At 34.6% G+C, this 26,492-nt stretch overlaps 1 protein-coding gene across 2 annotated transcripts; it reads right to left on the reverse strand.

The window, feature by feature from the left end:
* Positions 1-1,206: 1,206 nt before the first annotated feature.
* On the reverse strand, positions 1,207-25,783 carry galnt7 (UDP-N-acetyl-alpha-D-galactosamine: polypeptide N-acetylgalactosaminyltransferase 7). Of its 2 annotated transcripts, none has more exons than XM_073841549.1 (12): positions 25,377-25,783; positions 22,717-23,162; positions 17,267-17,433; positions 10,254-10,384; positions 10,092-10,171; positions 8,914-9,096; positions 7,296-7,413; positions 4,942-5,064; positions 4,620-4,838; positions 4,438-4,536; positions 4,211-4,339; positions 1,207-2,164 (listed from the first exon to the last, which is right to left on the reverse strand). In XM_073841549.1, exons 1-12 carry the CDS (start codon positions 25,500-25,502, stop codon positions 2,027-2,029), a joined length of 1,959 nt encoding a protein of 652 aa, XP_073697650.1. In that variant the 5' UTR covers positions 25,503-25,783; the 3' UTR covers positions 1,207-2,026. The 2 variants fall into 2 exon arrangements, with proteins under 2 accessions (XP_073697650.1, XP_073697649.1); XM_073841548.1 differs by lacking the exon at positions 8,914-9,096 and adding an exon at positions 8,580-8,762 and having other exon boundaries at positions 25,377-25,782.
* Between the last annotated feature and the right edge of the window lie 709 nt (positions 25,784-26,492).

The following is a 26,492-nucleotide window of genomic DNA, read 5'->3' on the forward strand; positions in this document are numbered from 1 at the left end:
TCTTAAACCAAGGTTTGTTTATTTTTGTACCTTATTTTTAGTCATTTGGTTGACTGAGAAGGCAATCCTAATCTCAAAAGTGGATAACTTGATCTGAAAAATAAGAGGCAGAAATGCACATACAACCTCATCTGTAACCAGAGTTACGCTAGAGTACATGAATGATTTATGTTCAGGCTGAGATGTCCTTCTGCTTGGTCATGTGACATGTGGTCCTATATAAAGGTTGGGTATATTGTTCTATGCAATCAGAATAACTGTACTGTATTTCATACATACGACATCTGCTCACCTGCATTCAAAAGACTGCTGCCCAGCTGATGCTTGTCTTGCGCAAACTCAGTCTACTGCCATGAACAACCTAACCAGCACACAAATGGTAAAGTGTAATTATTCAAATGCTTGTGATCACTTCCACTTTAGTAGGCACTTTCCAAGAATAGAGTGCAAAATAGCATGAACACGTTTTAACTAATAAAGGGAGGTGGTTCTTTATTTCAGGAACTCAAAAACAAAACGTTGGCCAACTAATTCTAACCTGTTTCGCTTCAAATTTGAGCTTTGCAATTCTTTTGGACACGTCTCTGTTGTCAAGAAACAAGAGCAAGGCTTCAGCATTAAACATACTTAAAATGACCTACTTTTCAGGTTTCAGTGTTATATTAGGTAATATTTTATCTAACATATGTGACCCTGAACCACATTTTTTTGAAATTATGATTTATACATCATCTGAAAACTAAAGTTTTCTTTTAATAGGACAATATTTGGCCGAGATACTATTTGAAAAATTGGAATTTGAGAGTGCAAAAAAAAAAAAAAAAAAAAAATCAAAATACTGAGTTGTCCAAATGAAGTTATTAGCAATGCATATTACTAATTAAAAATTAAGTTGATATATTTACGGTATGAAATTTACAAAATATCTTCATAGAACATGACCTTTACTTTATATCCTAATAATTTTGACCCATGCAACATATTTTTGGCTGTTGCTACAAATATACCCATGCTACTTAAGACTGGTTTTGTGGTCCAGGGCCACATATAATGATTTTGATACAGAAAAGACAGGATACCCTATTTGTGGAAAGTGCCTGTAACATTCCCAACAGGGTACAAAAATTGCAAACTTAATCCTCATGATCATATAAATGGTTGAAATATCATTCAACCTGCTAAAAAGAGCATTTTAATACAGCAGCAGACTGGTAAAAATGTTCCATTTATTTTTCTGAGAAAACAGCCATTATAAGTTAGATATTTACACCTTCATTGGGAAGCCCACCATATCTCAAAATGTTAATTTAGAAATAATCATATTTACATTGTACAAAACAAACAAAAATGTACACATTGCAATCATTCTTGCCCTTAAAACAACTTTGCTCCACTTGCTCGAGATGATTTTTGGCCATGAATAGTTTTATGATCATTTGTTGATTTTCACATACAAGTAAACAGGTATTCCCCCAACCAAGCAAACATTTATGCAGTAGACAAAAATAAATTTATCGCTTTTTTCATTGTCGACCCAATATCCCAATTTCCCTTTTCTCTCCACTCCCATTCTTTACCCATAGTATATGGCAAAAAAAATGTGCCATTGTGCCAAAGACGAAAATAGTTCAAGTGGCAGGTTGTCATCTCAAACATAATGAAGGTCCAGTGTTAAAAAAATATATGCATTCATCCCAGTACTTGATGGACAACCTGTATTTCATAATGGAGCAGCAACAAAAGTGGTATTCGATTATTTATCTCAGCACACATTGTGCACATTCTGTCAAAGGGAAAAACATTCTGTTAGGTAGATCCCTCCAATCCACAGATTCCAAAGAAAAGCCCATGCGATGGACACTGGGGATCAACCGATGTAAACATTGTCTTCAATGGAGGAAAAAAGTTTATGATGAGAGTTCAGAGTTATTCGGGTCATGACTAAAACTTAATCAGTCACATGTATACTGGTAAAACCTGTTGCTGTAGTCAGTGTTTATCCTTGAAGCACATTGTAGACTGCTTCTCAAACCGCCACAATGTTGTTCATCTCCCACTTCTGCGAGCTCTTACTGTTGTCACAGTCAGCTATATAAACTTTGTGCAAGACATCAGAGCGATCCAAGCATTTGCCTGTAGGTATATGTGTGAATCGATGTAGATCCTATGAGAAATCAGAAGCATTAGAAAAGTTCAATCAGAATCGAAACAGCAAGGCACAGAGTAAGCAACACTTTACAATAAAGTTAATAAATGAGGTATTTCATAAACTATTTAGTATTTATTGTACTATTTTTATTACATGTTTGTTAACAATCAAGCATATTAAGTTTTTACATTTTACTATTGTTCAAAGGTTTGGTTTAAAGAAATTAATACTTTTTTTCATTAAAGATACACTAACTTTTATATAATGAGCAAGTACCTCATGAATCCATCTTTCATACTGGCTTTGTCTTATCCTGAAACACTACAGTACGCCTATAATATAATATTAGGTTAGGTTTAGACCTGTCAGGACAACATCCGTTGTGTAGTAGCTCAGTACCTACCTGCATGACTAGTCATATCCATAAACACACAGAAGCAGCTCAATCTAAAATGCTCTTTCAGTAAGACTCGTGCAGTTTTGTTTATTACCACTAGAGTGCCAAAAGTTACACAGTGTACCTTTACGGACTCAATAAATTGATCAGAAATTACTGTAAAGACTTTTACATTTTTACCAAAAAATTTCAAATAAATGCTGTTCTTTAGAACTTTCCAGTCCCCAAAAATCAAAGCATTATGGTTTCCAGAACAATATCAAGCAGCTCAACTGTTTTCAACATTGATAATTATAAGAAATGTTTCCTGAGCAGCAAATGAGCATATTAGAATGATTTCTGAAGGATCATGTGACACTGAAGATAGCTCTGCCATTATAGAAATAAACTGCATTTTAAAATATATTCAAATAGAAAGCAGTTTTTTAAATTTACAATATTTCACAATATCCCTGTTTTTACTGTTTTTTTTTTTTTTTTTTCCAAATAAATGCAGCCTTGGTGAGAATAAGATACTTCTTTTAAAAAAATTAAATACAATTTAACCTGACGTTCTACATTTAATAATACATTTTCTAACAATTAACCAAGAATAATGTATTAGCACACTACTAGTCAAAAGTTTTTGAACGGTAAGATTTTTAATGTTTTTAAAAGAAATCTCTTCTGCTTACCAAGACTGCATTTATTTGATCCACATACACAGCAAAATCAGTAATATTGTGAAATATTTGCACTATTTAAAATAACTGCTTTCTATTTAAATATAGTTTATAGTTATGTAATTTATTCCTGTGATCAAGTCTACATTTTCCACATCATTACTCCGGTCTTCAGTGTCACATGATCCTTCAGAAATCATTCTAATATGCTGTTTAATAAACATTTATTATTATTATTATTATCATCATCAATATTTAAAAGGGTTGAGTACCAGAAATCTTTGTTAAATAGAAAGATCTAAAGATCAACATTTACCTGAAATAAAAAGCTTTTGTAACATTATACACTATACTATTTAAAAGCTTAGAGTCAGTATAGTTTTTTATTATTTTTTTTTTGGTTAAGAAATTATAGAAGTACTTTCATTTAGCAAGGATGCTTTAAATTAATTTAAAGTGATGATAAAGACATTGTATTGTTACGAAAGATTTCTATTTCAGATAAGTGCTGTTCTCTCTGTACTCAGCTGTTTTCAACATAAGAATTTTTTGTTGTTTTTTTAAAGGAGCAAATCAGAACAATAAAATTATTTCTGAAGGATTAACTGAGTAATAATGCTAAAAATTCAGCTTTGAAATCACAGGAATAAATTACATTTAAAACATTTAAAAAAATAGAAAACAGTTATTTTAAATAGTAAAAATATTTCAAAACTGCAATTTGGTGGGCAAAAGAGACTTAAAAAAAAAAATTAAAAATCTTACTGTTCTTTGGACTGGTAGTGTATTTCCATAGTTATTTCTTTTATTACATAAACTAGTGTTAGACTACTGAAACATATTGTAAAGTGTCATATACAGCTTAATTTGCATATTTTTGACTAAAAATAATTATAATTTTTTTTTTTGATGTAGTTAAAATTATTTTTTTGTTGTAAAAAATTGTAGTTTTATTGATCAGGAATGAAGGCCAAAAGTGGCTCGATACCTCCTGTGACATACCTTAAAATATCTCCACTCTGTGTGCTCGTTTAAGTTGCAATGTGTTATGATAACGGCAGTTCCATCTCCCCCCTTTGTCAGGCACTGGTCATACTGCATAAGCTGGTTTGCTTCATTAATTCTAAAGAGCTAGAAAAAGGCATAAGAAAATGAAATCAAACAAACAAAAAAAAATGCTATACAAACTGTAAAAAACAAAGTACTGCTACTAAATCGTTTTCCTTTACCTGATTCCCACCCATTCTATGACAAGGCCCAATTTCGACATTGCCACCATTGGTGTGGCCCATGCTGTCGATGCAGTAGCTGGTCTCAAACCCACGGATCTATTAAAAGAAAATAACAACTGAATGATGAGAAATGCCAATATTTTCAACAGTGTTTTTCTTTGTATTGATTATATACGCACCTCTCCCCATTCCACATTCTTTGGAGGCAGTGGGTAATGTAGAGGTATGTCATAGGCGATCTCTTCCATGAACCACTTGAAGCTCTTGCAGCGATGTTCCTCTCGGAACTTTTTCAAGCTACTGATGTCTCCATAGGCCAGCGTCAGAGTCTCAGGTCGACTTGCGTAGAAATAGTCTTTATACTCATCCCACCACACCTCCACTACCCGCACATAATTCTACACACAGCCCAAGAAAAAGAGTGGAGGTTACAGAATAGATGTGTAAAAGCATAGCTTTGACCCAATTTAACAATAATAGAATAAAAAGTGCTGAACTGACCTTAAGTGTGGGGGATGAGCCTACATGAGCAGGAGGTGGGTTTCCCTGCCAGCCCTGCAGACGGTAGATGTGCCCCACCCGTGAACATGGCACGAACAGAAGCTTCCCACCACACTGCCATATCTACACAGGACACACACGCATGGCACAGATTCAGAAAATGTTCATGCACAAATTAACTGCTGAAGCGGGATAAATATGTTGCTTTGTGCTATTAATATAAAAGTAGTATTGCCCTGAAGTAGTATATTTTGTGATGAAGACCGTCTGACTGTAGACTACTTAAATCGATATATTGGCATGAAGTATTGATTTATGTAAATAATTTTTTTTATCCTACTTGTAGAGACAGCTGGTAGAACTGACTGAACACAAGAACACTAAAAACACTGTGCAGTCAAGTGTTGCCATGGGCAAAGATCATTATTTAGAAATAATTGACTGAATTAACTTAAAGTGACCAATCAGAATCAGTATTCCAGAGTAATACAGAACAAATAATCAGAAAAGCAAGCAAAAAAAAACAAAGTAAGTTTCCACCACTGAATATAAATAAAAAAAGTTGTGACTTTTTTCTCAGAATTGTGAGATATAAACTCACAATTCAGACTTTTTTTCTCAGAATTCTGAGATAATTTGCAATTGTGAGAAGTCAGAACTCCGAGAACTCCGAGATAAAAACATGCAAATCTGACGTTTCTCATAATTCCAAATTTTTTCCTCAGAATTGTGCGATACAAATTCGTAATTCTGACTTTTTTCTCCTTAGAATTATCATATAATCTCAAAACAGCAAGTTCTAAAGTCAGAACTGCTTGATACAAACTCGCAATTCTGACCTTTTCCCTCAGAATTGCATGATATAAACTCATAATTCTGAGAAATCTGAGTCAGAACTCTGAGATAAAACATGCAATTCTAATGTTACTCGTAATTTCAATTTTTTCCTCAGAATTGTGTGATACAAATTCGTAATTCCGACTTTTTTGCCCACAGAATTATGATATAATCTCAGAACTGTGAGTTCTAAAGTCAGAATTGCTTAATACAAACTTGCAATTCTGACGTTTTTCCTCAGAACTGTGAGATAGAAACTCACAATTCTGAGAAATAAAGTCAGAGCTCAGAGATAAAAACATGCAATTCTGACGTTTCTCGTAATTCCAATTTTTTTCCTCAGTATTGCATGATACAAATTCGTAATTCCGACTTTTTTCCCATCAGAATTACAATATTATCTCGAAACTGTGAGTTCTAAAGTCAGAATTTCTTAATACAAGCTCGCAATTCTGACTTATTTTCTCAGAATTAAGTTATGAACTTGCAATTCTGACTTTTCTTATAATTCCTACTTCCTCTCAAAATTCTTTATATCACGCAATTCGGAGGGAAAAAAAGTCAGTGAGAATTGCAATTCTGACTGTTTTCCTCATAATTCCGACTTTGCGAGTTTATATCTCACAATTCTGCAATTGATTGTTATGAAGTCAGAATTGCAATAAACTTTTTTTTCTCTGAAATGTGAGATATAAACTTGTAATTCTGACTTTTTTTTTCCAGAATTGTGAGATACAAACTTGCAATTCTGACTTTTCTCAGAATTCCGACTTTATTTCAATATAATTCCGAGTTTATATCACGCAACTCTGAGAAAAACTGACGTTTTTTTCTCAGAATTGCGTGATATAAACCCACATTTGTGAGAAAAAAAGTCAGAGTTGTGAGGTAACATTTCCAATCCTTAGTTTTTCTCATAATTCCAATTTGCAAGTTTATATCTCACAATTCTGACTTTATAATTTGCAACTGCGTGTTAAAAGTCAATTCTGACTTTTTCCTCTCAGAATTGCGAGTTAATATCTTGCGATTGTGACCTTTTTTCTCTTTTTTTTTCAAGCTTATATCTCACAATTCTGACTTCATTTCTCAGAATTGCGAGCTTGTATTTGGGAATTGTAACCATTGGCTCAGTCCACCGTTCAACCCCTCCCTTTCCAAGCACATGGTGAAGATACAGTGGCCAACACAGGGGAAAGATGTTATTGTTACTTGTACATTATTGTGTCAAGTGTTTTATTTGCAAAAACAACAATGTGCTAAAACGCACTCTGTAGAATGGTTTGTCCATTTAGGGCTACTGTAGAAACATGGTGGCCCAAAATAGTGACTTCCATGTAAGGGGACCTACAGTGTATATAGATAAAAATTACTTGTTTTAAGGTAATAAAAATATAATGGTTCATTATGTAAGGTCTCTGTACACCTAAAAAAAACAGTCATGTAAATTATACTGCATTTCTGTCAACAGACCCTGCTAAATATTACACACCGGACCTTTAAAAGTAAAAGTTTACCTTATAGGAGATCTCAAAGTTTTCTCCTCCCCAGATCTGAAGGCCTGGATCATAGAGGCCCAGCTCGAAGAAGAATTCTCTCTCTATTGCGAAAAGTCCTCCAGCCATCGCAGGAGACCTGACACACATATTACCTGTCAGGAATGTTTCCCCCTTATGTTTCACACACATAGAGTACAGTATTTTACAACAATAACAGACTAAGCTTTGTTCAGACTGACATGAAAAATATAAAAAACATTTTTTTCTTTGTAGTCCAAAATTTTTTGCTAATATTGTCTCAGCCTAAATGCTCATAGCATATTGTTTTTTGTTATTTTAAAATAAAATTTATGTAGTAAAAAAAGATTTTCCTGCTGTATGAACAAAGCCAAAGAGACAGTAAAACAAACAGTAAAATGCTGGGGAAAAAAACTGTAAAGAATAAGCAATAAAAGAATGAACAATACTTATACAGCACTTATTAATCTTAGTTAATGTTAATTCCAGCATTTACTAATGCATTATTAAAATCACAAGTTGTGTTTATTAAAATTAGTTAATGCACTGTGAACTAACATTAACAATATATTGTTATTAACTAACATTAACAAAGATGAATAAATAGTGTAATAAGCATATTGTTCATTTTTCGTTAATGTTAGTTAATACATTAACTAATGTAAAAAAAAATTACACCTTATTGTAAAGTGTTACCCAAAAAAATACAGTGCTTTCTACAAAATTCTGGTGTTTCTTTTTTACTTGCATGTAGCAACACAGCTTTTGAAAACGTTATTGCAGAGAAGTGAAGAGAAAACACCAAATTATAACACTGTAAAGAAGTTCAAGCAAAAATTCAAGCAGGACACACACTTTCCCGTTTGGTGACTAGGCACATGTGCACTTGGGTACTCTTATGCCAAGTCACTACCACAGGAGAGATAAGTTGGCAGATAAGACAGAATGGAGACTGCATGCAAAGAGAAGCAGAAACAAGGTCTTTGAGTCGTTAGTTTAGTAGTTCTAGTAGTTGAATGACATAACCAGAACAGCCGTAGTGGAGTCATAATATATGAAGTATTTTGTTAAAATCACTTCATTATTTTATGACCACTTCATAGCAGTTAGTATGCAGCTTTAGGAATTTGCAGGATGTATTTACTGAGCATCGTAAGAGCTGAACTGTTAAAGAAGCATAGATAAGCAGACCACCACCAGTTTGTATAAGTGAGAGACTAGGTCTCTCCACTTATGTGTGTTGTGGTCAGCCCTAATCAGCTCAGGATTACGGCTCTAAATTACCGATAGGGCTCAGTTCTAGTTAGTCTCTTCTGCTTCTCCTTGCTATTCAGAGGCACGCGTTTCCAAAGCATGCTCCAGTCCCATGCTCCTCTGGCAAAGCCATCCTCGTCGCCGCCCCCCTGGGGCTCGATGGTGTAAGTCTTGCCGCTAATAGAGTCTATGAGAGGCACTGTGCACACCGTTCTGAACACGGCCACAGAGGATGGAGTAGCAGCAAGGGGAGGTCCATGCAAGCAAACATGGACACACACACACACAAGGGGATGGGGGAGACAAAACAAGAGAGAGACAAAATGGGTTTAATGATCATGCTTCTGGGAGGGTGGAAATTTACCGATAAGGCTCTGTCTTATGCTTTCTCTTAGCCTTCTCCCTGCTGCTCAGAGGGACCCTTTTCCACAGGAGGCTCCAGTCCCAGGCGCCTCGCGCCAGACCGTCCTCATCCCCGCCCTGCTGTGGCTCTATGGTATAATCATTGCCGTCTATGTAATCTATCAACGGTACTGTGCAGACCGTTCTGCAATATTAACACAACATACATTTAGGTTAAGATTTAATAAAGAAAATGAAACATACCTGGGTAGTACATTAGAAAGTCCAATCAGTATGCAGAAACATAAAACAGAACTATTTCCCCTAAATATACTCTTAAAGTGTCTTGAATATTAAATAATTGGACCTTTTTATGACAATACAAGAGTTCAGATTGTATGTCATGTGGTGCAACTCCACAAAAATGAAATTATATTTATGAATTCATTACATTTATATTAAATAACTTAATGTAAACCTTAAATAATAATAATGATGTGAACACTCACCTGTATTCAAGGTGCAAGGAAAATTTATAATTTATTTTTAGGTTACGCCACATTAACTTTTTAGAGTCATTAAATTAAAACCTTTCTTTCGAATTTAATTTTAATTAAAATGTAATCATTTTAATTCTAATTTTACATAAATGTGACCCTGGACCACAAAAAGTCATAAGGGTCACTTTTTTTGCATTAAGATTTATACATCATCTGAAAACTGAATAAATAAGCTTTCCATGGATGTATTGTTAGGATACATTAGGATAAGACAACATTTGGCTGATAGAACTATCTGAAAATCTGAAATCTGAGAGTGCAAAATAAAATCACCTTTAAAGTTCAAATTAAGTTCTTAGCAATGCATATTACTAATCAAAAGTTAAACTTTGATATATTTACGGTAGAAAAAATACAAAATGTCTTCATGGAACATGATCTTTACTTAATATCCTAATGATTTTGGCATAAAAGAAAAAACAATTATTTTCACCTATACAATGTATTGTTGGCTATTGATACAAATACACCTGTGCTACTTGTGACTGGTTTTGTGGTCCAGGGTCACAAATATAAAATTAGAATGAACAGGAAAAGTATACTTCAAGAACCCAGCACTTTTAAGCTACATTTAAATTATTAAAAGAATAAATGCATCTTCAAAGTGTCTTTTAGAATCATCCTAAAGCTTAAATCATACCGGTCTTTTGAAATGGGGGCCACCAGTGGGGCATACCAGTTCACTTCAACTTCACAATGAGCATCAAGGTAGATCAGCACCTAAGGACAGAACCAAAGTGTGACTCAAACAATCACATTTACGTAGACTTATTAACCAGTCTATTGATAATGGGGCCCAAACCTGTCCCAGAGTGGCTTTGCGGGCTCCTATGCTCCTGGCCTGGATCAGACCCTCTCTTTTCTCATTGCGGAACAGTTTGACCAACCCATTCCACTGTTTTATGTACTCCTCCAGCCTCTCTTTAAGATGAACTAAGACAGAAAACATATAAACAAAAAAAAAAATCAGGGCCCGTATTCACAAAACATTTTATCTTACCACAAGTTCTCCTAAATAGCAGTAAAAGTGTTTAGCTAAGAGTTTTCTCTTAAAACTTATTCACAAAGCCGCTGAGACAAACTTTTACTAAGGAACAGAGAAAAGGCTTAAGCTAAGAGTAAGGGCGGGGTTGACCTCATTGCTATGGATGATGTCAGCATGCTTACTATGCACACTGTGATTGGCTGAAATGGGCAGGGCTCTCTGTTAGTGATTTATTTATAGAAATATTGTTGAGTGTGATATTACGTTGCCACTTTCAAAAAATGATTTTAAAATGCAGACTAACTGTCAATAATTAAACAAGTATTTGTTCAGCTAATTGTCAGCCTCTTACATGTGTGTTTTTTACCCGATGTTTTAATGAAAATAAGGATGCAATCAAAGGATAATTTGGAGCTGGGATAACCTCCAAACCAAAAAAGATGCCTGGGAAAACATATGTGTGCAAATATATGCAACGTGTTTCTAAAATGTTTACGTTCCAAGGCAGATTGCCAGCAACAGCCATTTTAGCCCTGCTGATTAAAAAAAAAAAAAAAAAACTATCAGAGAATTTGTAATGGTTTTTTACGGGTTACAATGGGAATTATACTGGTTTTAATGGAAACTGTAACTGTGCCTGTTGGTCTCTACTGGTAATTGCTCGCCTTCTATTTTTGGTTTGTTAAAACCACTAAATCCTAATGGAACAGGTCTCAAAACACACTACAGGAAACCATTTTTTAATTATTTTAATAGTTAAAAGTTGATGGTTTGTTATGTCTGTCATGTTACTTGTAGTAGAAACGATTAGAATTTTTGTGAAGGTTAGTATTGCTTTTTCAGGAAGGAGGTTAGTTTATTATTTGGTTACTTAGGAGTCCTCTTCACTACTTCTAACTTAGAGCAAAAATGTAGTAGTCCTAAATTTAGGATTGACGCCCATTATTTTTAAGATTTTCTCCTAAATCGTCAATAATGAGTTACTTTTAGCCTTAAGAAGTTTTGTAAAATATGGGCCCAGATTAATTAATGCCATTTAAAAGATTGGAATCAGTCAGATTTTTTGCTTTTTAAAGAAGTCTTTTCTGCTCATCAAGGCTGCATTTATCTGAATAAAAATACAGAAAAAAAACAGTAATATTGTGAAATATTATTGCAATTTAAAATAGTGGCTTATTATTTTAATATACTTTAAAACTAAATTTATTCCTGTGATGCAAAGCTGAATTTTCAGCATCATTACTCCAGTCTTCAGCATCACATGATCTTTCACAAATCATTCTTATATGCGGATTTATCCATGTTGGAAACAGTCGTGCTGCTTAATATTTTTTTTGGAACCTGTGATACTTTTTCAGGATTCTTTGATGAATAAAACATTAAAAAGAACAGAATTCATTTAAAACAGAAATCTTTGTTTAATAATATACAGTGCAATTTAATGAATACTTTCTTTCAGCACGGATATCAGTGTTTCCCCTAGCTTTGGGGGAGGGGGGGGGTACTTTACCCTACTTTGTGTGATAACAAAAACATTTATTTCAGTGTAAAAGTCCAAAACTCTCTATTTTAACATTTTGAACAATAAGGCTCTACAATCTTTTTTTTTTTTTTTTTAGAAATTCTTGTGTGTTTTCCTTTTTCTGATAATCAGATGAAAGCATAAATATTTATTTATTTTTTATCAAATGAAAAATAAACCCTTTTAATTTTGGGCAAACAGAGGTTTACTGTTAAAAACAATAAATAATAATTTAATGTTTAAATAATAATTTTAGTATTTTTTTCTACAATTAAGTGGTTAATCTTGTTATATTTATTTGTTATCATATATATTGTTTTATGTCAATTATTTAAATAGGAATATAAACACCTACATTATAATGTACAAAAGTAATACAAGACAAATATTGTTCCGTTACATGTTACATGGTACTTTTATTTTGACAGGTTGCCGTGAAGTTTCTGTGTGTACAGTATAAGATGCTAGTTTTCTCAAAAGAAACGGTAAAAGTGACACTCACAGCAGCTTTGAGTTTATCTGTTCATGTGAGATGCAAATACCAAAAATTACCAGGGGAGCGCCACGTGTGCAGTATGCTTAGCCTATAGACCTTTTTCCTGAGTAAACGATGAGCGCCGCCATTACGAATTCTAACGTCAAGATTGAATGCTTTTCTGTTCCGGTTTCCATAGGAACCCATTCAAATCGCGTCCATCTGTTTTTAATGTAGCTACCTTCCGCTGCTTCGTGTCATCTACACACTCATTAAAGTGAGGCACTGACAAATGACGCTCATTGCGACATTGCCAAGTGATGGCGCTATGGAGCCAGTGTTGTTTTCATCAACGATGACGAAATCATTTCGTTGACGCCACTTTTTTTCATGACGTTAACGAGACGATGACGAGATAAAAATGGCTCGTTGATGACTAAAACATGACGAGACGTGTGTGAGTTTTCGTTGACGAGACGAGAATAGACGAAAATGTTAGTGGGTGGTCCGTCAGACGTTTAAAATGCATGACATTTCTGCTTATTGTGCATGCCAATCAAAACCTAAAACGTATCTGCCGCTATGGCAAGCCGTTTTAGCATTAAATACTCTTTGCCATACTAGTATGGCAAGCCGTTTTAGCATTCCATCCTTGTTTGTCTTTTATGTTTTAAAACATTCCTTCATTATTGTAATTATTGGTGAAAATAGTCGATCAGGAAGCTCACATTGTGTTGAACTATAGATCTGCTATTTTCAGAACTTACAAGTGACACTACCCAACAGCAAAATACTTACTGACATATATTAATTTGTTAAAAGACTACTTTTTCCCCTTTATTGACTAAAACCTTTTTGACTTTTCGTCGACTAAAACCTTTTTGACTTTTCGTCGACTAAAATTTGACTAAAACTATCACATATAGAAGTGACTAAAATTTTACTAAAACTAATAAGCATTTTAGTCCAAAAGACTAAGACTAAATCTAAGATGGTTGTCAAAAACAACACTGTATGGAGCCATGTGCTTTTTAAAAACATTTTAATAGGTTTAACATTAGTTTATTAGCTCGGAATATACCCTAATTTGACTAGAAACAATGCAGACCGGAAATGCAAAGCATTCTTTCAGTTAAGAGTCGGACTTACTTCCTGTTCAGGAAAAAGGTCTATAGTGAAAAAAAAAAAAAAACGTGTCTCAGCCATTCATACATATAGAGGCAAACGGAACATGCAGGATTCATATTAAAACGGTCTTTTTGCATTTCAGTTTTCACAGACACTAGTGCATATCGCGATTTGAGTTAAGTGACAGACCAATTTTTGATTTATTAATCCAAAAATCGACGAATTTACGTGGCATTCCGCGCTATAGTAAATTCGGTTTTTATGAATGGAGTCCGCGATCCAGTCCGTGTTTTCGCGGAGGAGACATTGTAAACGCGCGACCATGTAGAGACAGAAATAACATGCCTTCGTGTAAATAAGATAAATAACATAAGGCAATTTCGTTTATTTAATAAAGAACAATGTATAGACCTGTTCTATAGGAAAGATAACCTTAAATGACTTCTATTGTGATCTGGCGCTATATCGAAAATAAAATGAACTTGACGTTCAAGGGGGGCGGGGGGTGCCGGGCCGCCCCCCTAAGGTAATGGTAGGGGAAACACTGGATATGTTAAACTGATAAAAAAAAAGTGATAGTAAAGACTTATATTGTTAGAAAAATATTTCTATTTTGAATAAACGCTGTTCTTTTCAACTTTGTATTCATCAAAGAATCCTGAAAAAGCTATCAAAGAAAAAAAAAACAATTAAGCAGCACAACTGTTTCCAACATTGATCATATATCAGTATATTGGAATGATTTCTGAAGGATCATGTGACACTGAAGACCAGAGTAAAACACTAAAAATTTTACTGATCCCAACCCTTTGAACGGCAGTGTATATGTAGTCTAATGTACCTCGTGAGCACCACTGCAGAGGAAAAATTTCCAGCTTACTGCCTGCACATATTAATTGCTACTCAGTTGTAAAAGAAAGTTATTGGCATATTGCTCACACCTACATCATCACTATAGCAACCAGTGTAGATATACTAGACATTTATTATGCCTGTGCTAGTGGATCCAATTTGATCTCTTCCAAAAAAACAAAAAACAAAAAAAAAAAAAACTGTGCAGACAGTCGGCCCTAAAGATTGCATTTGAAAAACAAGTCGAAACGGTGTGCCGCCTGGACAAAGTTTTACTGACCTTTATTATTAAATGCATGAAACATTCTGAGCCTATACGCCCTTTATTGATTCTTATCGACAAAGTCTGCAGCACTGCATTCATTCATAGTTCCCCAGTGAGCGATCTCTTAAAGAGTAATGATCTCCTTTCAGTAACAGTCTGCTTGCCCCATATTAATGAACAAGTGCCCAGCATTAGTCTTCAGGCAGACCACCTACAGGTTGTGGCAACGATATGTCTCTTTCACTTAGCAGTGCAGAATAGACTCTCTAGAGAGGGGTATCAAAACTAAAATCATTTTTCACATTCTTAAAACTGAAAACCAGTAACTGCTCAAGGACAGTGATGATCCAAAACAGTCACATTTTTGGGAATGATCTTAAATAGGGACGGACATTAAGCCTTCTCAGGTATTTTGGAGCACTAACTTCTCTACATTAAACTTATGAGCTATGTGTGCAATATAAATCAGTGACATTAATATCAGCATGAAATCTAAATGTGACCCTGGACCACAAAACCAGTCATACGTACCATGGGTATATTTGTAGTGATAGCCAACAATGCATAGCATTGGTCAAAATGATCGACTTTTCTTTTATGCCAAAAATCATTAGGATATTAAGTAAAGATAATATTCCATAAAGATACGTTGTACATTTCCTATCATAAATATATCAAAACTTAATTTTTGATTATTTTTTGCATCCTCAGATTCTAGATTTTCAAATAGTTATATTTTGGCCAAATATCCTAACAAACATATATCAATGGAAAGCTTATTTATTTAGCTTTCAGATTATGTATAAATCACAATTATGACTGGTTTTGTGGTCCAGGGACACATATTTTCTCAAATAATAATAATGATAATAATTTTAATTCTTTATTAAAATGTCAAAATTTAATCTTCGGGTGAAACAACAGACATCTCTATAGTGATGTATGCCTGATTTCTCCAATTATTTTGTTTGCTTAAACCCTACCTCTTTCATAAATTCGACCCCACGCTTGTAGTCGGTTGGTTTGCCTTCATCCAATCAACAATTGATAGATAAAACTAAAAAGTTCCTGTCATACTTTTTTTTTTTTTTTTTTTCAATAATGTGTTTCACTCTGACATACATCACAATATGGAAAAAAACATTTACATTGCCATTCAAAAGTTTGGGATTTTTAATGTTTTTTAAAAGAAGTTTCTTATGCTCATCAAGGCATTTATTTGAAAAAAAAAAAAAAGTAGTAATATTGTGAAATATAATTTTAATGTAAAATAACTGTTTTCTATGAATATATTTTACAATGTCATTTATTCCTATGATGCAAAGCTGAATTTTCATTATCATTACTCCAGTCTTCAGTGCCACGTGATTGTTCAGAAATCATTCTAATGTGCTGATTTATTATATGTTGAAAAGAGTTGTGCTGCTTAATATTTTGTTGGAACCCCTGATAATTCTTGTTAGGATTCTTTAGTAAATAAAAAGTTCAAAAGAACATCGTTTATTTAAAATAGAAATTTTTGGTAACAATATAAACTCCCATTTAAATGTTTGTGGTCAGTATTTTTTTATTCTTTCTTTTTAAAAGAAATTAATACTTTTCTCCAAGTATGTGTTAAATTGATAAAAAGTGGTAGCATTGTTACAAAAGATCCTTATTTTGAATAAAAGCTGTTCTTTTTAAATCAAAGAATCCTGAAAAAAGAATCCCAGGCTCCAAAAAATATTAACTGCTTCCAACATTGATAATAAAAGTAATAAATCATAAACCAGCATGTTATGATTTCTGAAGGACCATGTGACACCATGCAAAGTTCAGCTTTGCATTATAGGAATCAATTATATTTTAAAATATATCAAAATAGAAAACAATTATTTTAAACTGTAATAATATTTCACAATATCACTAATTTTTCTGTATTTTTGATCAAGTAAATGCGGCCTTGATGAGCATAAGAGAAGTCTTTAAAAAAACTGTTGAACAGCAGTGTATCTCTACTTACATTTTTTCCACAACTTTTTTTTATTGAGAACCAGCATCAAGAAGAGGCATCAGATTATCTAATTTACTTTTATCAAATTTACAGATTAATTAAATGTAAAGTCTGTAACAGTGGAAAGAAAGAAAACAGTGATAAACTCTTCACTTAAAAAAACTTTAAAATCGTTTTTTTAAATGACCAAATAGACAAGATTACCAGTTCACTTTGATTCAGACTTTTGATAAGGAGGACCGGAAAGTGTGTTTGATTATTGCTTCTGTTTACTCGGCTGTTGCAACACAATAAAATAGCAACACTACTTCCAGTTACTGAAATATCTATACTGATTTGAAAGCAGCCAAGCTACTCTCACACTACTGAAAAATGTTATGTTGTAATTTATTTACAGTTGCTACTCTCTGAAACAAGTGAAAACATTTGTCTCCTTTGTGATCTTTTTTTCATGTTTGCATTGTAAATATAAGTTGTTGTTTTTTTGCACAAACTAATGCCAGTACTTGTCCTTAGTTTTAAAAAGTGGCAGGCACAGAGCACACACATATTGTATGTAGAGCATTGGATGAAGAAATGAAAACAATGTTCGCACCTTTGTTACTGAAGTCATCAATCATGACAATCTCAGCCAGGTATCTCCTTGGGGTTCTTTTGATGACGCTGTGCACCGTCCTCATCAGTGTGGACCAGCCCTCATTATGGAAGACAATGATCACGCTGGAGGTGAGGAGGTTTTCATCATAGTGCCAGTATTTACACCTGCAGACAAATATACACAGTTATAACGCAACCTATATTAGAAGTAAATGCTGTTGTGGAGTTGACCTCATGCTGTGCACTTACACACATAGTATAATGCTTTAGCAGTACATTCTTACACACTTGCATCCACCTCCATCCTGTGGAAGCAATTTGTGAGACAGGAAACAGCAACTTTGCACAGTGTTTCCTCTGTATAAGGGGAGAGCAATGCCCAAACACATTTCCTCATTCTCTTTCTAAGCTCAAAGTTAAAGTTTCTTTATCGAGTTTTATTCACTTTCAGTAAATAAGTGACAGCTGTGTGTTTGACAAGAGGAGAAATGCTGTTTAAACTACAGTATGAATCTTACTTTTAAAAAGTTTTAGGCTCATATAGTAGAAATATAGAGGTAGCTGAAAAAAGAAAGATGCAATACGAGTACTTGAGCTATGAAATTGAAGAATGAGCATAAAAAGGCATAATAATGAAACAATTTGGCTTTGTTTGTAGGCTCCAGGTGGGTTATTTGCACTAGGGTTTAGTTTTATGTACATATTCTTATACAGTGCATAAATTAAAAGCTTAAGCAGCTTAGAAAATGTATGAGTAAACTCTTGACGCCTAAAGTAAATAGGACATTTGCCTAAGCCAAGCATGTGATACTGGCTAGATTAAATTTATTATGTTGTATCAAACACACAATTTCCCTCCCAAAACCAGAACAAATATTGTACTGTTAGGGCAGTTCTTTTTTTCTTATTGCAGTTGACCCTTTTTTAGCATCAGATTTAAGTGTAATGTAACACAAGTCATAAGGCCTAACCTGTCTTACATGGCACGATAAAGCCACTCAACTGGAAGTGCAACTCACTCCCATGACGTTCATTCTCACTGGAGATCAAGGTGTGCTGCATTACTCACAAACAAGCTCACCATCTTCGTGCTAATGCTAACCGTTCTTTAAAACTATAGCTATTTAGTTGTTTGGCTAATTTTAGCGCTGAGTCTCTGAGGCAATGTTCAGTCGTGACGTCAATTTGTAGGCCAACTCAGAGGGCTAATTCGTCATATGCTCCCTTGAGAATTTCTGCTGGGTTTTTTGAATGGGTTTGCTGGGTTTGTGTAAAACACGGTCTTAAAGAGATTGCTTGAAGAAACTTTCATGTTTTGTTCTAGAGTATAAATTACACATCAAGTTTTAAAAACTTATGTTGCTGAGAAGTTACCACAAAAGAACTACAAATGTCAGAATTATGAAGCATATAAACCCACATCCTTGTGGTGGCTGAAGTCTTTATTTCGAAAGCCAGCTTTAAATTCAAAACGGGTTAGAGTTAGGATCTCTTCAAGTAATGTTAACCACACTGACCTTATTTTACTCAAATCAAAAAGCAAATCTATAATTGAAGTCTGTTCTGGTGTGTTCTGAACTTTTTTTCTTTAATAAACTAGAATATGTTACCTTTCATGTCGTAACGAGCAGTTTTCACAAAAGCTGAAGATGCACCAACAAACAAAGACATCAGGTTTACAGTGACAAAATCATTCACTGTTAACATGCTTCAGCTTGTTTGTCTTATGAGGAAGGCATGACTTAATTATGAACTGAAGAACAAACACTGACATCTTCAGACAAAAGTTGGTATCAATCTGTACACTCACCAAAAATTAAAGGTAACTATTGCCAAAATGCAACCTGGGCTATTTTTTTTTCCTGTAAACGAGACAAACTTGTATCTAAAAGCATAATTACGACAAACGTGGCGTTTTTGAGATTGACCAGGATTTCGTATTGCGGTCAATGGCCGGTGAATGGGAAAACTAGGGGCATAAATTTGAGCGCATCAAAATCTATATTATTACAACACTAAGAAGGCTCGACACACCATGAAACTTTGCTCGAAGTATCGCCTGGGTCTCTACACATGAACTCGAGCATTGATAACATTGTTTGTGTACACTGTACACAGTTTACTAAAAAGAAAGTTTTTGAAAAACTCACTTTCATTGTTTGAGTTTCTGCTCGCGGCCGTCTTGCCAGTTGATCTCCGAATGCGAGGATGGATAGCTCCTAAAGCATATTTCTATATAAATGCACAGCTAATTCGTTGTTTTGTCGCAAGTGAAAAACAATATTAACCTTCTAGTTGTAAAAAGAGCCTCATATAAGCCTAATATTTCGTCCTATGGAGTCCATTCATTCGCATTCGGAGATCGGCACTTCTTGACTGGCAAGACGGCTGCGAGCGGAAACTCAAACAATGAAAGTGAGTTTTTCAAAAACTTTCTTTTTAGTAAACTCTGTGTACACAAACAATGTTCTCAATGCTCGAGTTGATGTGTAGAGACCCAGGCGATACTTCAGGCAAAGTTTCATGGTGTGTCGAGCCTTCTTAGTGTTGTAAAAATATTGATTTTGATGCGCTCAAGTTTATGCCCCTAGTACTCCCATTCACCGGCCATTGACCACAAAACGAAATCACGGTCAATCTCAAAAACAGCTCGTTTGTCGTAATTATGCTTTTAGATATAAGTTTGTCTCGTTTACAGTAAAAAAAAAAAAAAAAAAAGCCCAGGTTGCATTTTGGCAATAGTTATCCTTTAAGTATCTCAAAAGGAAATACATCCAATTCAAATGCCCTAATGTAAATCACATTATGGTCTAAGTCAGCATAATTACATCATTACAAAAGTAAATAAAGGCTATCTAACCGAACAAAGCTCTGTTGCGCTCTAAAAGGTCACACACCTGATCAGTTTGAAAGGTCCATTTACCAACCAATGATGACAATGCCACTAAAGTTCAGGTTGGTGCAGGTTGTTCTATTCCCAGTTACATTTAGTCTTAATACTGCAATTTCATAAGCTGTTGCACACCTTAACACCCTGCCTGTACTAAAGAACAGCAGTGGCCATTGTTTCAGCCCTGACTTGAGTCCAGACACTATCAAGATTTCTTTACAAGAAAAAGGTTATTTCTTGTAGAGAAAAGAGGAAGTGAGCTTTAGCAAGTATGCGTATGTTTGTATTAAAGTCACCCTGCCGTTGAGTCAAAACAAGTAATAGAGACATTACAACACAGCTGAATGAATGAGCATGACTTAACTAAACTGAAATTAACTGAATGTTCCTGAATTTGATTTATTTATTTGTCTGTTTGTTTGATAAAAGCATTTTAAATTTTTATATTAATTTAAAAACATACGCTGGCCCAGTTTAACAGTTTTCATGAAAGGAAACCAGTCAAAAGTTTTTGAACAGTATGATTTTTAATGTTTTTTAAAGAAGGCTCTTCTGCTCACCATGCCTGAATTTACTTGATGCAAAGTACAGTAAAAGAGTAAAATTTTGAAATCGTTTTACTCTTGAAAATAACTGTTTTCTATTTGAATATATTTAAAATGTAATTTATTGCTGTGATTTCAAAGCTGAATTTTTAGCATCATTATTCCAGCCACATGATCCTTCTGAAATCATTCTAATATTCTGATTACTTGTTTAAAAAAAACCTATATTATTAGTCAGTTTTTTTTCTCAGGTTTCTTTGATGAATAGAAAGTTCAGAAGAACATGATTTATCTGAAACTTTTGTACCATTACAAATGTTTCTCATCACTTTAAAATTTAAAGCATCCTTAATAAATAATAGTATTATTTTTTATAATTTCTTTTCTAAAATATAAAGTATACTTAATTAGACTTCAAGCTTTTGAATGGTATAGTGTATAATGTTACAAAAGTGTTTTATTAATTAAATAAATGCTGATCTTTGGATCTTTCTATTTATCCTGAAATCCTGAAAACAATGTACTCAACTGTTTTAAATATTGATAATAATAATAGTAATACTACTCAATTCTTGAACAGCAAATCAGCATATTAGAATGATTTCTGAAGGACCATGTGACACTGAAGACTAGAGTAATGATGCTAAAGATTTAGCTTTGATCACAGGAATATTACATTTTACAATATATTCAAATAGAAAACAGTTATTTTAAATAGTACAAATACTTCAAAACATTACTATTTTGCTGTACTTTGAATCAAATAAATGGAGGCTTGGTGAGCAGAAGAGACTTTGTTAAAAAAAAAAAATCTTTTGACTCGTAACATATAGTTCACCCAAAAAATAGTATTTTGTCACGTTATTCCAAATTGTGTAACATAAAGGAAAATATTTTGAAAACTTCTGGTAACAACAGTTTGGTTTACCATTGAGTTCCACTACAATAAAACACATTTCTCAAAATATCTTAAGAACAAAAATCAGTTTTGGAATGACAAACGAAATTTATGACCATTTTGGCTGAACTATCTCTTTAAAACTCACCTTTCATGCTCACTACAAAAGGAGTGGCACTGACTACAGTGCCATAAAAGTGTAGTAATGATTAAACTGCTGATGGTAAAAACACTGCATGTTGTTTTTACTATCAACTTGTGTATAACAAGTTTGAACATTTCATATGCTGGAAAGGAAATCCTATTAAGCAACGAGTTTGTCTCCAAACTGGATGACCTACAAGGGTCAAACATGAAGTTAGACCTGTTGTTAAAGCCTAGGGGTCACTTCTGAAGCTGTACGAATTCATAAAGCAGTCTCAGGCAGATAATCCAGCTTTCCAGCTTGAGGGGAGTTAATGAGAGAGACTGCAGCTTATCATTCAGCTGTGACGTGGCCAAACAACATTTCGGTGGCTGAATTATGGGCATAATGCTGATCCCATTTAATGTCAGGAACATTAGTAATAGAGAGGAACACATTATCTTTTGAGTACTGACTGTCCTCTGAGTGAAAAGGGTATAAGATACATCCTTAATGTACTCCAAGACAGTACACTTTTTCTATCAGAAGGCACTTTCATGTCCCATTGTGTTGCATCATAAAAAGCATGATACTATGATGGTACCATGAGCAAACTGAACAGGTATTTTTTTGTTAGTGTGAATTGAAAAAAGGAGAAATGACGTGGCTTAAAAGCAGGTTGTTCGTTGTCTACTATACAACTGAAATAGTTTGTTTAAAAAAGGTGTGTCCTTATCGTTTTCATCTTTCTGGGTGTGATCAACAAAAAAACTGAGTGTCTTAAAAAACATAAGTAAAAAGTTTTTAAATAAAACTGTAGTCAAACACATCCTAAGAGGATCATCTAGTTAACATCTTATAAAGCAAAAACACTATAAACAATGCAAAACATGTTTAAAAACCCAAATTTACCACCACACCCACATTCTTCCCAGCTCACACACACCCAAATACATTCACAAATCAGAAAAGCCTGCGTCCTCATACTCACTCCTCATGCCGTAAGTCGCCGACGGTTCGATCCAAAGAGATCATGTCACTGGCAACCATATTAAAACCAAATTCCTTGATGCTGGCCTGGACAGATTCTTTGTATTCTGGACCCAGTACAAACGGTTTGCTGCCCTCTCCCGGGCCGCCCTGGACGCCCTCCGGCTCAGGTTCTTTAGGCTCAAAGTTGCCCAGAATTCCTTTCTTCAACACAGGATCACTGTATGCATTGGTGTGAGGCTTAAAGGTGACGTATTGCTTCTGGATGACATTCTGCTGGTTTTGGGCTTTGAATGCAGGGTTTGGCTTGTCACCATTTTTCTGGCGGATGGACTCCAGATCGACCTCGACTCCTTCAACATGGGGCCAAGGAACAACCGGCTTGAACTGGTCAGCAATGTCATTATTGGGAGGGTTGGGCTGCACGCCTTTACCTGCATCTCTTGCCTATGAAACGAGACAAATATATGAGACAAAGTGGTGGAGTTGGTAAAACTGTTACTAGTTTAAATAGAAGTACATTTACCCTACAAACAAACACACACATATCATATTTGATACAAGAAATATCAACACGATCAAAACTTTGCTTAAAAACCTGTTGTACACAATCTACTACACGCCCTCTGACAGTTTATACTTTACTTAAAGTATTAGTTCAATTCCAGAACAAAAATTTACAGATAATTTACCCCTTTGTCATCTAAGATGTTCATGCCATTCTTTATTCAGTCGTAAAGAAGTTAAGCTTTTTGAGGAAAACAATTCAGGAATTTTCTCCATATAGTGTATAGTATAGTTCTATGGTGTCCGCAAGTTTAAAAATGACAAAATGCAGTTTATATGCAGCTTCAAAGGGCTTTAAATCGATCCCAGATGAAGAATAAGGGTCTTATCAAGTGAAAAGATTTTCCAAAAAATAAAAATAAAAAATGCTTGTCTTTTCTAGCTCTGCGTATTCTGTGCACTCCGGTTCAAGACAGTTAGGGTATTTCGAAAAACAAACTCGTGGGCACAATAGAAGTCCACTATATGTAGAAAATTCCTGAAATGTTTTTCTCAAAAAACATAATTTCTTTACGACTGAAGAAAGAAAGACATGAACATCTTGAATGACAAGGGGGCTAGTAAATTATTGCTCTGGTTATTAAAATTCTTGTTCTGAAAGTGAACTACTCATTTAAGCAAGTAAAACTCTTTGTAGTATAAGTTTTAAAATATTGTTTTTTTTATAGTTGCATGTGTCTTTTCATAAATCCTTAATGTTTTTTATACAGCAAATGTAAGAATAACTTATTTCATATGTACATTTACTGGACAGAAGCAACTTTGGTTTACTTGATTATCTATACTACTTTTTAAAAAGAAAAATCACGTAAAATGTGAATATCAATTATGATGCATTATTTAAAGAATGTTTATTTGTCCATTGTTTTGCCCCACAATAAAAACTACAGAGCTTTGGTCATAAAATCATAAAATTTCATCTCACAAAGACATATTCTTGGGCAATATAGATATACAGCTGATATTTGAGTGCATTTTATGTAAGGTGTTTGCTACACTGCTATTAAAAAAACTCCCTGATTTACATTATAAACTGAATATCATCTTAGAGAGCTCCATATTTGACATCCTACTCTTTGACCTGATGATGCATCAAATGATACTCAATAAGAAACACATACCTAAACTTTTAGATTTTGTTTTTACATTTTGTTAAAGACCCAACATCCAGTTTTATATACAACATGTAGATTCTGACTACTATTTCATGTCAGCTTTACAGTGTTAGGAGGCAACATGCAAAGACTGATACACTTTCGAGTAAACATTTACATACGAACCCATTATGCAAAACAACCGAAACAGAAGCGAGTAAATAATGAAGAGACTCCGTGTAATTACAGTATGCTCCGTTCAAAATTAGTGTACGAATAAATCCAACGTTAACTACAACGCCAGAATGACAAGGTACACCATACAGCTGTTACAGCCACTGACAGAAAGCTGTCAAGTGTGCCACGTGTCAGTACGCTCATACTTACATATCTACACAATCTTTTTGTGAAAACATAAGTTTGTGTCGGTGTACAAACGTTTGTCGAGCTGATATTCGGCCTTTAATTCAGTCTGCACGCGTATCGACCCCCCTATTCAATCTCGAAGACCCCTTTAGTCCATAATCGGTTTTGAAACAGCAAACCACATTGACATATCACCATTAAATAAACATATTTTACGTGAAAGCTGATGCTTTTTATGTGCTTTTACATAAATGATGCGCGTCTCAAATAAAGAACCAGCAACTACAGTAACGACCTTCCGGGTTTTCGCTGAATCTGACACTTCTAGGGGTGTCGAGAGCAACATTTAGCTCTCCGTGCTAGCAGCTTACAGCCATATCTGCGTGTTTTAGTTCATTTGAATGGAAACACATATTTGGATACATTTCAGGGTAAATATAAACGTCTGTGTCTGTTACAATTCATCGGTCAGTTCTCGATGCTCATCTCCATGACAACCGCAGCAGTTAGCATGCTAATCATCATGCTAGCCGAGCCTGCTGAATACTAACACAGGGTGAAATTAACAGCATAAAAGCACAGCGAAAGCACGCACGCTTCAAGATAACTGAAGAACATTAAAGCGATACTTTACCAGTACACCAGCAAACGGGTTGTCGTCGACTGCCTTCGGTGTCAGGGAAGACCAAAGCAAAACCAGCCCCAAAAACGTGCCGATGACCAGTAAACTTCGAAGGATGAATCCAACTTTTAACCTCATTTTGGAAAATCAGTTGACAAACAATACGAAAGAAAGAAAAAGGGGAGCCAGTACAAATAAATAAACACTCCGCAGCCTGTATGGCCACATCGAGTCCCTCCCTCTCACTCTCTGTTTCTGTCTCTCTCTTTCCTCTGCTCCCTTATTCAATTAAACTCCCACTGTCCTCTTTATGATTCAGTCACGAAAAGACAGTGATACAAAAATGCTAGCAGTTGCGTGCGTGCGCGTGCCACGCAGCCATGGGATCTAGACTCACACGGATGTGTGAATGAACGCACACGGACGTGCAACATGATTGATAGGATATAAAAGGCCCGTGGAGATGTGCGGGGCGGTGACGTGTAATGGAGACTTCCACAAGTATTGCAGCATAGGCGTTTACACATATGAACAAGTTAACTATTGCAAAAGACTTGTGCCACGCACGCATGGTGGTTCTTTTGTTCTTGAAGAGAATGAGATAAAAAAAAGTGCCGCAGATCAGTGATTCTGGGTTACCTTAAATTCTTGTGTTAACCCTCTGGTAGACTATAGTTGTATGTGCCAAAAAAGTAGAATATCGAGGGAAAGTCCATTTATTTCAATAATTTGTTTCAAATAGTGAAACTTGTATGTTATATTAGTTCACTACACACAAAGTAAAATATTTCAAGCCTTTATTTGTTTCAATTGCGATGATTATGGATTAAAGACAAAAAAAAATCCAGTATTTCACAAAATTAGAATATATTTTTAATGTGACCAATAAAAAAAGAATCTTAAACACATGTTGGCCTGAAAAGTGTGTTAATGTACTGTATTATGTCCTCAGTACTTTGTTGGGCCTCCTTTTGCACTAATTATGTAATCAAGGCAGCGTGGCATGGAGGCGATCAGCCTTTGACACAGTTGAGGTGTTATGGTAGCCCAAATTGCTTTGATTTTGGACTTCAGCTCGTCTGCATTTCGGGCTCTCTGTTCCCTCATTTTCCTTTTGACAATACTCCA

This window comes from Garra rufa, chromosome 6, assembly GCF_049309525.1.
Source record: "Garra rufa chromosome 6, GarRuf1.0, whole genome shotgun sequence".
NCBI classification, from domain to species: domain Eukaryota; kingdom Metazoa; phylum Chordata; class Actinopteri; order Cypriniformes; family Cyprinidae; genus Garra; species Garra rufa.